This window comes from Polypterus senegalus, chromosome 11 (genome assembly GCF_016835505.1).
Source record: "Polypterus senegalus isolate Bchr_013 chromosome 11, ASM1683550v1, whole genome shotgun sequence".
Classification (NCBI taxonomy): Eukaryota; Metazoa; Chordata; class Cladistia; order Polypteriformes; family Polypteridae; genus Polypterus; species Polypterus senegalus.
The window spans coordinates 146,680,268-146,692,476 of NC_053164.1; the positions used below are offsets into that span (position 1 = coordinate 146,680,268).

At 42.2% G+C, this 12,209-nt stretch overlaps 1 protein-coding gene across 1 annotated transcript in view; it reads left to right on the plus strand.

The window, feature by feature from the left end:
• The window catches only part of LOC120539571 (solute carrier organic anion transporter family member 1C1-like), an 83,877-nt gene extending 73,630 nt beyond the window's left edge, over positions 1–10,247 (plus strand). Inside the window, exon 15 of the mRNA XM_039769770.1 lies at positions 9,491–10,247. Coding sequence (XP_039625704.1) covers positions 9,491–9,707 — 217 coding nt within the window. The 3' untranslated portion in view covers positions 9,708–10,247. The remainder of the gene's footprint in view (positions 1–9,490) is intronic.
• The last annotated feature ends 1,962 nt before the right edge of the window (positions 10,248–12,209 follow it).

Genomic DNA, 12,209 nt, shown 5'->3' on the forward strand with positions numbered 1-12,209 from the left:
TGAGAGTGGAGTATTTTGAGTTCAGGCCCCTGTGACGACACGGTTTGCCAGTCGGGACGTTCTTGTGTCTCCAACCAGCCCTTTACCTTTTCTAGTGCTTGATCGTTCGCCTGTAACTGCCTCAATTGGTCAATAGTGTACGGCTCCCCTACTCCAACAGTGTCATCTATCCTTGCGGATGCGGACGATGGCCCCAGCCCCCTTTCTTCCTGTCGGCGGCAATATCGACATTCATTGCTGAGGCATGGACGCCTGGAGAGGGCATCAGCGTTGGCATGCTGCCGTCCGGTCGGTGCTGTATCTCAAAGTCATATTCTTGTAGAATCTCCATCCACCTTGCCACCTGGCCCTCTGGTTGCCTGAAATTCAACATCCAGGTGAGGCTAGCATGGTCAGTCCGCAGTGTGAACCTAGTGCCCAATAGGTAGGGCCGAAAGTGCCGTGCCGCTAGGATCACTGCCAACAGTTCCCGCCGAGTGACACAGTAATTCCTCTCCGTCGACTGAGGCTGCAGCTGTAATAAGCTATCACTCTTTCTCCAGCCTCCCCCTTCTGTGAGAGCACGGCCCCAATCCCCACATTGCTAGCGTCAGTGTCCACCACAAAAGGTTGGTTGGGGTCAGGGTACGCCAGGACAGGCGCTGACGAGGGCAGCCTTTAACTGTTGGAAGGCGGCTGTGCAGTCCTCCGTCCACCCAAACTGTTGGCCCTTACTCGTTAGTCGGTGCAAAGGGCTGGCAATGGTCGCAAAGTTTTTACGAATCTTCGTAGTAGGAGGCTAAACCCAAAAGCTCCGCAGTTCAGTGATATTGGCTGGTGGGGCCAGTTGCTCACGGCAGTCACCTTCGCGGGTCTGTAGCCACCCCACTCTCGCTGATTACGTGCCCTAGAAACTGAGTCTGTCGGGCGAGAAGATTGCATTTCTCAGGGTTTAACCGCAACCCGGCGCTACGAATGGCGGTCAGGACCTCCCTTAAATTGTGCACCGCCTGGTCAAAGTCTCTGGCATGAATCAGCAGGTCATCTAAATAGACCACACAACGGGTTCGGGGAATGTCTTTTAGGACCCGCTCCATTAGTCTTTCAAACGTGGCCGGCGCATTACAAAGTCCAAACGGCATTACCTTAAACTGCCACAGCCCTTGTCCGATGGTGAATGCAGTTTTGGGTCGGTCCTCTGCTGCCAGTTCTACCTGCCAATATCCACTGCGCAAGTCCAAAGTGCTGAACCAACGGGATCCAGCCACATAGTCCAATGCATCATCGATGCGAGGCAATGGGTAAGAGTCTTTTCGAGTGACTGCATTTAATTTACGAAAGTCCACACAAGGGCGCCAACCCCCCGTTTTCTTCCGCACCATGACCATGGGTGCGGCCCAGGACTGTCCGAAGGCTCAATGATGTCGTTGGTTACCATCTCGCGAATCAATTCTTCGGCAGCTTGGCGTTTTGCAAGAGGCAATCTGTGGGGGCGCAACCGGATGGGGCGGCGTGGCCAGTGTCAATGTGGTGTTTGACTAACGAGGTTCTGGTGCAGTCCTCTTCTCGAGCCGCAAAATGTCCACAAAGTCGCTCAATACTTTCTGGAGTTGCTCCTGCTGTGGCGTGCTCAGCTGTTCACCACTTCGATGGCCCAATTCCTCCACAGCAGCAACCGTCTCAGTGGATGGGTGGTCGTGTGAGGAAAACCGTTGGGGAGCACTGGTCTGAGCTGCAATACTCTCCTGGGGTCCTCTTCAGTCCCTGCATCTTCGAACAACGGTCGGGAGCCGGTGAGCCGTGGTGTCCAGGCAAATCCAAGCTAACAGCCCTTCCAGGATGATTCCAGCCCGATTGGAGCGACACAGTCTCATTACCTACGCAGAGGATGGCCCTGGACACATCAACACATGCTCCCCAGTGGGCCAGCAAGTCTAACCCAATTATGCATTTGTCTTTAATGTCCATGAGCCAGAATTCGTGGCTGGTCTGGCTCGTCCCTACTACTACAGTCAATAGTTTCTTTCCGGGCATTTTTGTCCGTTCACCCGTAACCGTGCGCAGTTCGATGTTAGAAGGAGTCCAGTCTTTTGGAAGAGGACCAGCTGTTTCGGGCAACACTCCTCTCTGTAATAGACAAATAGTGGACCCGTGTCCACTAAGGCACTGCATGGCCGTCCGTCTATAATGCAGTCTAGGTATAGTCCACCTGAAAACCCACAGCCCCACTTTAGGGCAGTCATTGCGGAGGGATGCTGAAAATTGGAGCGAGGGTCCCTCACGGCCTCACTCAAGTCGCTTCCCAAGGTGATGTTGTACGAGGCAGGGGACTTGGAGCAGGGCAGTCCCTGGCAAAATGCCCTGGTTCTCCGCGATCGGAAACAGCGGTCCGATCTTTGTCTCTGTCGGGGAATTGATGATGGCTGGGCGCGACTGACCTCCACACCCTCAGGCTGGTCCCTTTCTACCACTCGCTCAACTGCTCTCGATAGCCGGCTTGGGCGTGATGATTGACGTGCCGGAGACCCAAACTGTAGTACCTCTTCAGCCCGTTCAGCCTCCCGTAGTGCCTCGCTCAAATGTCTGGGCGCGACAGACAGACATGCTGACGAAGACGCTCTGGTGCAAGGCCCCGCAGGAAAGCATGAAGACTGAGTTCTTCCCTTGCTGCTGTCGAGAAAGTAGGGTAACCTTTCCGTACATAGACCCTGATGTCAGCTGCAAATGCTCCCACACTCTCACCTTCACGCCGATGTCGGTTTGTCAGCTCCTCCCTGCTGTGTTCCGCTGAGGTTCTCTGTCCAAAGCGACGGGTGAGAGCATCGGTGAGGGCCTGAAGATCACGACACTCCTCAGGCGGCAGGTCGATGAGTACCTGAAGTGCGGGACCCTCCAAGGCAAGGGCCAAGTGTGTTGCAGCTTCCTCGCAGCTCCAACCATTGTGAAGAGCAGCCAGATCCACTTGTGCAAGGTATGGCTCCAGGGCGCCAACCCGCTGTATCGTGGCAGCTTAGCGGGTGACCGTGTGGGGAGGACCGCCGACTGGTGATTTGGGGTGTCGTTGCGGCAGCTACAGGTTCATTCCGGCCGTGCCTAGAAGATCGCAACACTGTCCGGGGAATACTGGCACCCTCAGGCCAGTTTGTCCTTTTTCTCCGTGCAGTTCTGCTGATCAGGCGCTCCAACATAACGCTATTTTCCGAGATGGCACGCTCTATTTCTTCAAGACTCTGTTCCATGACGGCGTCTTCTAAACAGCCTGGTCTCCCACTTCTGACACCAATGTAGCGACCCGTGGAGGAGTCTTTTAAGATTTCGAGCCGAACTCTGCCGTGCACCTCTCGAAGCTGTCGGCTAGCGGCTTGCCAGCGTCATGCACGCAACTGCACCCAGCTCTTTAAGAAAGAGAACACTCGTGCCCCATACACCGCACGACTCCGAGTGTCTCGGTAGTTTGCTTAGATAAAATCTTAGCAATAAAACAGCTCTGTCCTGTTGTATCTTTTTATTACAGAAGATAGTCAGAAACAAAAGCTCAACATTATTGCTCGGCCATTGCCAAGGTCACGCACAGAGACACATTTCAATAAATTGGTACTTTTTACAAAATAAATTACCCCCGGACGGCGATGTCCCAAACCCACCCAACCAATTAAATACAAACACACCATTATTTACAACACAAATGACAATACGTAAATGTCGACATACAATAAGCTTTTTATAAATTACCCATAAATTCCCCACAAACTATTTACATAAATTACCATGAGGCGTCACTCCGCCAGCGCTTGCTGCCGGGTTGTTACAATATGGTTTCTACTTCGCGGATTTTCACCTATCGCGGGGGGGGTCTGGAACGCAACCCCCGCGATCGACGAGGGATTACTGTACAATCAATTGACTTTTAATAAAGTTAAAATACTAACCTGTTTAAATCGTCAAAGTGGTAGAGTGCGCTTCTGCAAGGATTTTTTGCTTTGGCTTTGGCAGAGTCAGCGACGGGTTGGAGTGCGTGTCCATTTCAGGCCCGGTGGACACCATGTATCTGCCTGTCAAAAAGGTGAGTGTGTCCATGAGGCATCCAGCCCATTTAATACATGCCTTGCAGGCGTTGAGTGTAGCACATACGCAGAACACATTGACGCCAGCTGCTGTTAGAGCGGTGGGATGCAGGATTGGCTGAAAGCTTTGTTCCCCATTATAAAAGGCAGTTCCTGCCTCTAGGGGTCATCTTTGGACTCAGTGGCGAGTGTGGTTGGTGTAACTTATGCTTCAAAGTATACCAACCTTAGTGGCTTATTTGTAAATGTTGTCTTGTGTATATACTGTAAGTATAGACATAATTATACCGTAGTTGTAGTATTGTTGGTGGAGGTGTTTATGTAGTTTGTGTTTGTGGTGCATTTTTTTGGGGATTTATTGGCCTCTTTTTGTGTAGTTTTTTCCTGATCGTATGTTTTTTATTTAGGAAGACTACTGCTTTTGTGTACAATACAATTTTTGTCTTTGATTACTTTCATTTTGGGACTGGAAAAAAATCACTGTAAATAATCTTCACTATTCTTGATTGGGATATTATTTTTGTGCTTTTGTGCACCTGTAAATAAAACCTACTATTGTTTTTGGGAATACCAAGTTTTTGTGACATCTCTCATGTCCCCTGATCCCGTTCCTTCCCTAACTACAAGATGCCAAGAGTGTAGTCTGGTGCCAACCTTTTCACTACACAGGGTGTCACAGTTGTGGGTTCAAATAATGCTGCAGACACTGTGTGACTTCATCTGCCTATGCTACAACTAGAAAAACAAAAAAAGAAAAATAGCCAATTTTATCTCAAATATTGTAAGTTGCATTGGATAAAAATGTAAGGCAACTAATACATTTTTAATGAGATATATTTCTTTCAGGGTGGCACGATGGCGCAATGGCAGCACTGCTGCCTCACAGTTAGGAGACCTGGGTTCGCTTCCCAGGTCCTCCCTGTGTGGAGTTTGCAGGTTCTCTCTATGTCTGCGTGGGTTCCCTGTGGTTGCCCAAGTTTTACTCACACAGTCCAAAGACATGCAGGTTAGGTGCATTGGTGATCCGAAATTGTCCCTAGTGTGTGGGTGTGTGTGCCCTGTGGCGGTCTGGCGTCCTGCCTAGGGTTTGTTTCCTGCCTTGTGCCATGTGTTGGCTGGGATTGGCTCCAGCAGACCCCCGTGACCCTGTAGTTAGGATATAGTGGGTTGGATAATGGATGGATATTTTGTTCAACAAAACACTTCCTAAAAAAAATCTTTTCATAGACCCACCTTCTGTAGTTAAATCTATATTCAAAGTGGTAATTGGAGTACCTTGGAATTATTTAGCGGCAGTCCCAGTATGGTACTAATTTATTAATTTGGGTCTTTGGATTAAAACATTTTAAAAACTTCAGATCTATAAAGCACAATATTTAATTCATATTTGTATCAATGTCATTTTAATAAGAGCACACCACCACTGGACATAATGGACACATGGCTTTAGAGCTTGTACTGTAACTGAGAGCCCAAAGTAGTTGGTGATCCTCCACTATATGTTTGGAACTTTAGTAAAGAAAATGAAATGTATCAAATATAGATAAGAGCATAGAGGATTAAGAAGACCTAGATCAAAAACCAGATTCCAACGTATTTCAGTATTGTTTTAGCATGAGAATGTGTGGAAGAAAGTAAAGCACCAATATGTTTGTTGTGATTTTTTGTGGCACTCAGTGGATTTCAGCTAATGCTGCAGCTGCAAATGAAATATTTGGTAGACTTAGCAGAATTGTCAATATTAAAATCAATATTGGTATTAGTGTGTCATTGAGAGTGTCATTTCAATATCAAAGGCAAGTGCAATTAGCAAGTTCACTTGAATTGAGAATTTTAAAAACGGGTCCATTATTTTTAACAACACCTCCTTTCCAATTCAGAGAAACTACCAACGTAAACATAGAAAGAAGACAGAAAATAGGAATGCCATAGTAATAGTGAATAAAAACAATTAACCTTATTAATAAGCAATATTAAAAAGTATTACGAACCTTGATTGAGCCTTAATGATAATACTAAAAAAATATTAATAATGAATTTTATTTATAATAAGCCTTGATTGAGTAAGCACCAAATAAATGTTAAGGTTTCTCTAAAGTTGGTAGGCAGAAAATTCCAGAATTAGGCAGCCCTGTTCATTAATGACTCTGCCTTCTTCTGTAGCTTTCAAATCCTTGGACTTTTATAAAGGCCTCCATATTGAGAGCATGGTTTACCCTAGAGTTTAAGCACTAACAAGTACTGTACAGTAAGTAAGAGGTAGCAGACATGTTCACAAGGACAGAATGACTGTCCAAAAGGGCAACATTTTTGTGTGAGAGGTACAAAGATGTTTGAACATTTAATTTGCGTAGAGTTTGCATGTTCACCCTATGTCACTGTGGGTTTCCTCCCACAGTCCAAAATCATGCAATGCTAAATTGTACCTAGTGTGTGGCTTTGATTGTGTTTGTGGGTGTTCCCCCTGCATGACTGACTGGCATTTAACACTAGAATTACCAGAGCCTACGAAAAAACTTGTAGATCCGGCCCAACTTAAATCTCTTCACACCTCTCTATCAGCATCTTTTGTCCTCTAAATGTGCCGATATAGATAAGCTGCAAGCAGCCGACTATTCCATCCCCCCACCGACTTAGAATGTGCAAAATGTTCTCCCAGCTCATGTCTTGATTGATTATCTGGGAGTGAAGTGGAGTTTTAGAGTGGAAATAATAGATCGTTATTTGGAACACATGCATTTCATGTGTGTTCCGTGTTAATATTACACATTACACACATACACTTGGTTTGCGTCTGTAACACACAGTGTACATTTATAGGATTTGTAAAAGTTACCGTTTTTTTTTTTTTTCACTTTTATTCTCTCTAAATCACGCTCACGATACGTACTTTACCCAGGGATCTGCCGCTGTTATTTTTTATTTGAAACTGGGAATAACTGGAGATGTGAGTGGTGTTTTGAGACAATGGAACTGATGCAACATTATTCATATTATTCATATTCATTCACATAACATCTTGTGGTTTGTAATCAGTGACCGCGTGTTTTTTTTTCCCCAATCTTGCCATTCCCCATATGTTGCTGGATGCTGTTTCTTTTGTACTCCAGGACATGCAGAGGAAAGAATAGTACAGAGCAGTAACTTCAGCGCTATATGCAATCATCGGATTCAAATGTGAACAGTTCACACACACGCAATGATCGTCCTAACTCAGTTTACTTTCCTGGGGAAGCGGCTGCCTGGAAGAGAAGCTTGACGATGTTGAATCCTCCTTTTCATCTTCCTTCGCCTTTTCTAGTAAGAAGCAACGACGAAGTTCCTCTGCAAGCTGAGCCATGAATATGTACTGTGCGTTGATCCTGCTGCACTGAATAAGCACACTGCTTCTGTAACAGCACCAGAGTGTGTTCAAACCCGATCTGGCGCTGTTCATTTTCAAATAATATTGCATGTACTGTGCGTTGATCCTGCTACACTGAATAAGCTCACGCCTTCTGTAACAGTGCCTCAAACGGACCTAAAATATATAAATTGGTATGCACTTTCAATTAATGAGATCATTATATTTTCATGTGGGATGCTTCTTTTAAAATATTTTTTAACAATTGAGACTGCAATTAACATGAACAAGTGTCCTTATAACTGTTATTTTTAAGATCCATAACACACAGAAAGGCAGAGCACTGCGTAATAGAGAGACAGACAGGCAGAGAAGTCACTAGATATATAAATAAACAGGGAAGGCACTGTATAATAGATTTATAAAAAAAACAGCTAAGGGGATAGATATATAGATAGATAGGAAGGAAAGGCACTATATGATAGGCAGACAGGGAAGCTGCTATATAATAATAAAATTACTGTTATTACTATTTAGATAGACAGGGAGTTCAGGCAGGCAGGCACAGCGGAGAAAACAAAGAAAAAAAACACTTTCGCCCCAGTGGGGAATTGAACTCGGGTCTCTGAGGCACAGCAAGCCTGCTGCGTTCTGAGTCAGCAAATCTTACCACTATGTCACAGAAAGTGTTGTATCACTCCTCAACTTTTTGTGAAAGTGTTTATTTGATCTTTGGACTTCAGGCTTCACACATTTTATAGTTTATGCCAACATTTTGTAACATTTATTATTAAAATATGAAAATGTTTCTGTTTTAATAATGTGTTTACACAGATTACTGTAGAAATGGAACACACATGAAATGTGTGTGGTCCAAATAACAATCTATTATTTCCACTCTAAAACTCCACTTCACTCCCAGATAATCAATCAAGGCATGAGCTGGGAGAAGTTCGTGCACGTTCTAAGTCGGTGGGGGGATAGAATAGCCGGCTGCTTGCAGCTTGTCTTTATTGCCACATTTAGAGGACAAAAGACGCTGTTGGAGAGGTGCGAACGGTTTTAAGGTGGGCCAGATCTAGGAGTTTTTTCGTAGACTCTGGTAATTCTAGTGTTAAAGTTTTGAAGAAATATATTTCCAGAGTCATTGTTAACATGGAGAATCAGTCAGTCAGTCATTGTCCAACCCACTAACCCTGGAATCATAATGTTTGAAAACAGTGAAAACTAAATTAAGCCAGACTCAATGTTTCTCTAATTAGGTTTTGTAGTGGGTTGAGCAGTAGTCTCTCATCTCCTTAAAAGATCTTAAAGTTCAGACATCACTTATTGTACAGCCACATTTTGTAACTGAAGTGACAAGTACCAAGCCATGGAAGACTTGCAATGAATGCTTTTCTATCAGAAAGATGCTGCCAACTATGAAAAAAGACATCACAATTTTTAACAAAATATATAAAGCATGAAAATAAAAATCAATAGTGTTTAAGAAAGAACAGAAAAATTAGACATACCTCTATCTCCTAAATTGAAAGAAGTAAATTTTAGAAAGCTCAGAAGTGAAATTTCTGAAGGCTAATTCTCTATTTTTGAATGAATTTAGCCCAGCTAAAATCAATACTTTTGAGCTAAGAGTATTCATTATCCTTATTCATTCTTTTCTAGACAATGATAAGTACAAGATTATATTTTTCACTATATTTATATCTAGTAGCTCAGACTGTTTGGAAAGCAAAGAAAAAGACATATACAGTAGTCAGTTTCCGTCCACACATTCATGCTCACACAACTGTGGGGTGTCAGTTTTTAACATGGCTGTCTTGCACATTTGTTGCCTCGAAAGGCACTTATTTACTCACATTTTAGAGTAAATTATGCTACATGGAATTCCTATTGGGTAAGTAGAACACTTCAAAGAGAAAAAAATATTACGATTTACTACTCTTCAATAATCAATAGAGAAGTAATATGTTATCACATACTGTTAGTTAATAGAAGGCAGGCTTAAGCTACAGTGGATGACATCTTTACTGATTGTTGATGTATGGTTATAAGTAATCAAAGGTTTGTAGATAACTAATATATCATTTAATTTGCTTTATAGGTATATTTTTATTGGACTGATGACTGCCTTGTCAGGAACTGGCTTCCTTTTTCAGACTGCTGCTATAGTACTGCTACGTGCAAAATACAAGTCCTCACAGAAAAACACTGCTGAGGATGCTCATGGACAAGCTGAGACAGAAACTATCAAAATGGTACAAATGATGGCAAATCAGGACAACCAGGCAAATAAATCATTAGACCATAAAGATGAATAACACGAGGCCCACATTCACCTTCAGATACATTTTTCTATGTCCACTGCTCAACTGAATGGTACCGCAGCACTAGAACAGCAATGGTGACCTATTTTCTGTTCTGCTCCTTTAGACAACAGAACCCAGAATTTCAAATTAAGCACCTCCGATTTTCTACATTTTCTATGCTTCCCACCAATACCCATTGCAAGGACTATCTTATAGCAGAATTTCCAAATACATGTACTGCATTATTTCACTGTCAATATTTTTTTCCTAGCCATTTCCCCATTATTTACAATTATTACATCTATAATTACTTAAAGAGTGGGACGGATGTTTTACTGTGGAACCGTGGCTGTCATATGCTAAATTTAAAATCAATGAATTATATACTAACATTTTAACTTGAAGCAAGATATTTTTTAAAGCTGAAAAAAATGTTTATATTTTTCTGTCAATGCATTTCAATTCTTTATTCAAAATAAATGAAAAACTTGAACTTGGATTTGATTTTGTTGTTGCAAGTTCACATTTTTCTAAAAGGTTGACCCTCATTACAAACATGTTTTCTGATATTAAATCTCCTACTCGTATTTGGATTCTTTTTTTTTTTATGTTTGCATTCTTAGTTCCACTTTTGCAGATTTACCCTGAAAAATAAAATATAAACTGTAAGGAGTTTCAAAACACAATAAAATTATTGCAGGTAGTGCAAGTAGGAGAATGTCCAAAGTGGCTTCAACCATTATCCAAAAGAATTGTTTTTAGGTGTGTTTGTATACAATGCAAGAAGCTCCTGCCGTGGTAGCCTTGCCTGTCTTTCTGTCTGTCCTTATGAAACAACTCAACTTTCCCTCGGACTGATTTTATTGAAATTTATTGAGACTGGTCATTTTTCTCTGAGAGATATCTTGAACTGATCAAGCTGTACAGTTTTTAAATTTCAGAATGTCACTATGAAAAACGTTGGAGAATCTGCAGACTTTTCTGACATCATAAAACAGAGAAACATTCTGTGTGACTTCAACTACGAATTTGTTTACTTTTTCAGTTTCACCTTGACAGGAGTTACTCCAACTTGTACATTTTGTGTATTTTCTTCCTTTACTCATCCAACATTGTAAAGTGCTGTTAAAAAGCATGTATTTAATGTAGTCCACAAGCAGAAGTAATTACATTCTGTTATCTATTATTTCTGAATATGATTCATTGTTACAAAAATATTTCATAAACAAGAAATGTGATAATTGACATCCACTCGTACCCCCAGTACAGTGCCAGGGAAAGGGCACACATATGCAAGTTGCTCATACAGCAGCACCATTCTTTTGCTGCTTCAGGTAAGCTAACCCTAAAAGTACTAAAAAAAAATGTTAGAGGAAAGCAATTATATGAGACTGAATTGTTAATACTAATATATGTGAAGATTATAAAGAACAAATGCTATCAACCTTCAGGTAAATTGCATTTGAACTAATTACATGGCCGGCATAAATGATATAAACATAAGAGTTTAGAAAAGAAACTGCATTTGATTGGCAGGCTGAAGATCAAAGCTACAGGTGTCACAAGGACGACAGACATCATAAAGGTTTGGGGCAACCACCCATATAATGTGCCTTGGTTGCAAAAAGGTATTTAAAGATAGTGAGTTGTTCACAAGACTGAGTCCAAAACAGAACTGTGCTATTGAATCAAAATGGTGGCTTTAAATGCCATTGTAGGAAGTGATGTCCTCGGGGCTGGAAGCAGATGTGACGCCATCAGAGGCAGGACCGGACGTGACGTCAGAGGAACCGGAACCCTGCGGAATTTCCCGAGAATTGTCTTCAAGGGATCGAGAAAGACAGTTAGTGCTGTCCGCCGCCCCCTGGTCAGACATAGAATTGCTATTATTCAGTGTGCGACACTGGGCATTATGCAAGGACCTTGCTTCGGTATACAATTTCTGTCATAAACAAAGAGGCTGATTATGCCACAGATACCAAGGAAATGGCAGGATTACAGTCCATGCATGACAGAGTAGTAAAACGTACAGCAGGCTAACCTGGGGTTATGGTTTATCCATATCCATCCAGATTCTTCCAGCATCTTTGAAGAGCTGCTTTTGATTAGCTTCAGACTGGTATTAAAGTCTTTAAAGACAACTGTCAGTTTTTGTATCCTTGTTGCACAATAAATCAGTTCCTTAAGTTCTTAGTGATTTATATAAATTTAATAAACTACTGGGAGTTAATATTAATGGCTAGATGGGGAACTTATTTAATTTGTTTTCTGCTTTCATAAGCTATTGATTTCTATATTGCTATTGATATGGTAATATTGACAGTAATTTTATGATAGTATTTGTTATTTTGTAATAGATATTTTTCAATTGCTAATTACTGGATCCTATTCTATTGGGTATACTTTTAAAAATGGCATGTTTTAAGAAAATTGAAAACCAGTTAGTTGCAGAATCTCCACTAGTAACGCACATCCATCACTGCTATTTTAATATCTCTTGCATTGTAAGCTTCT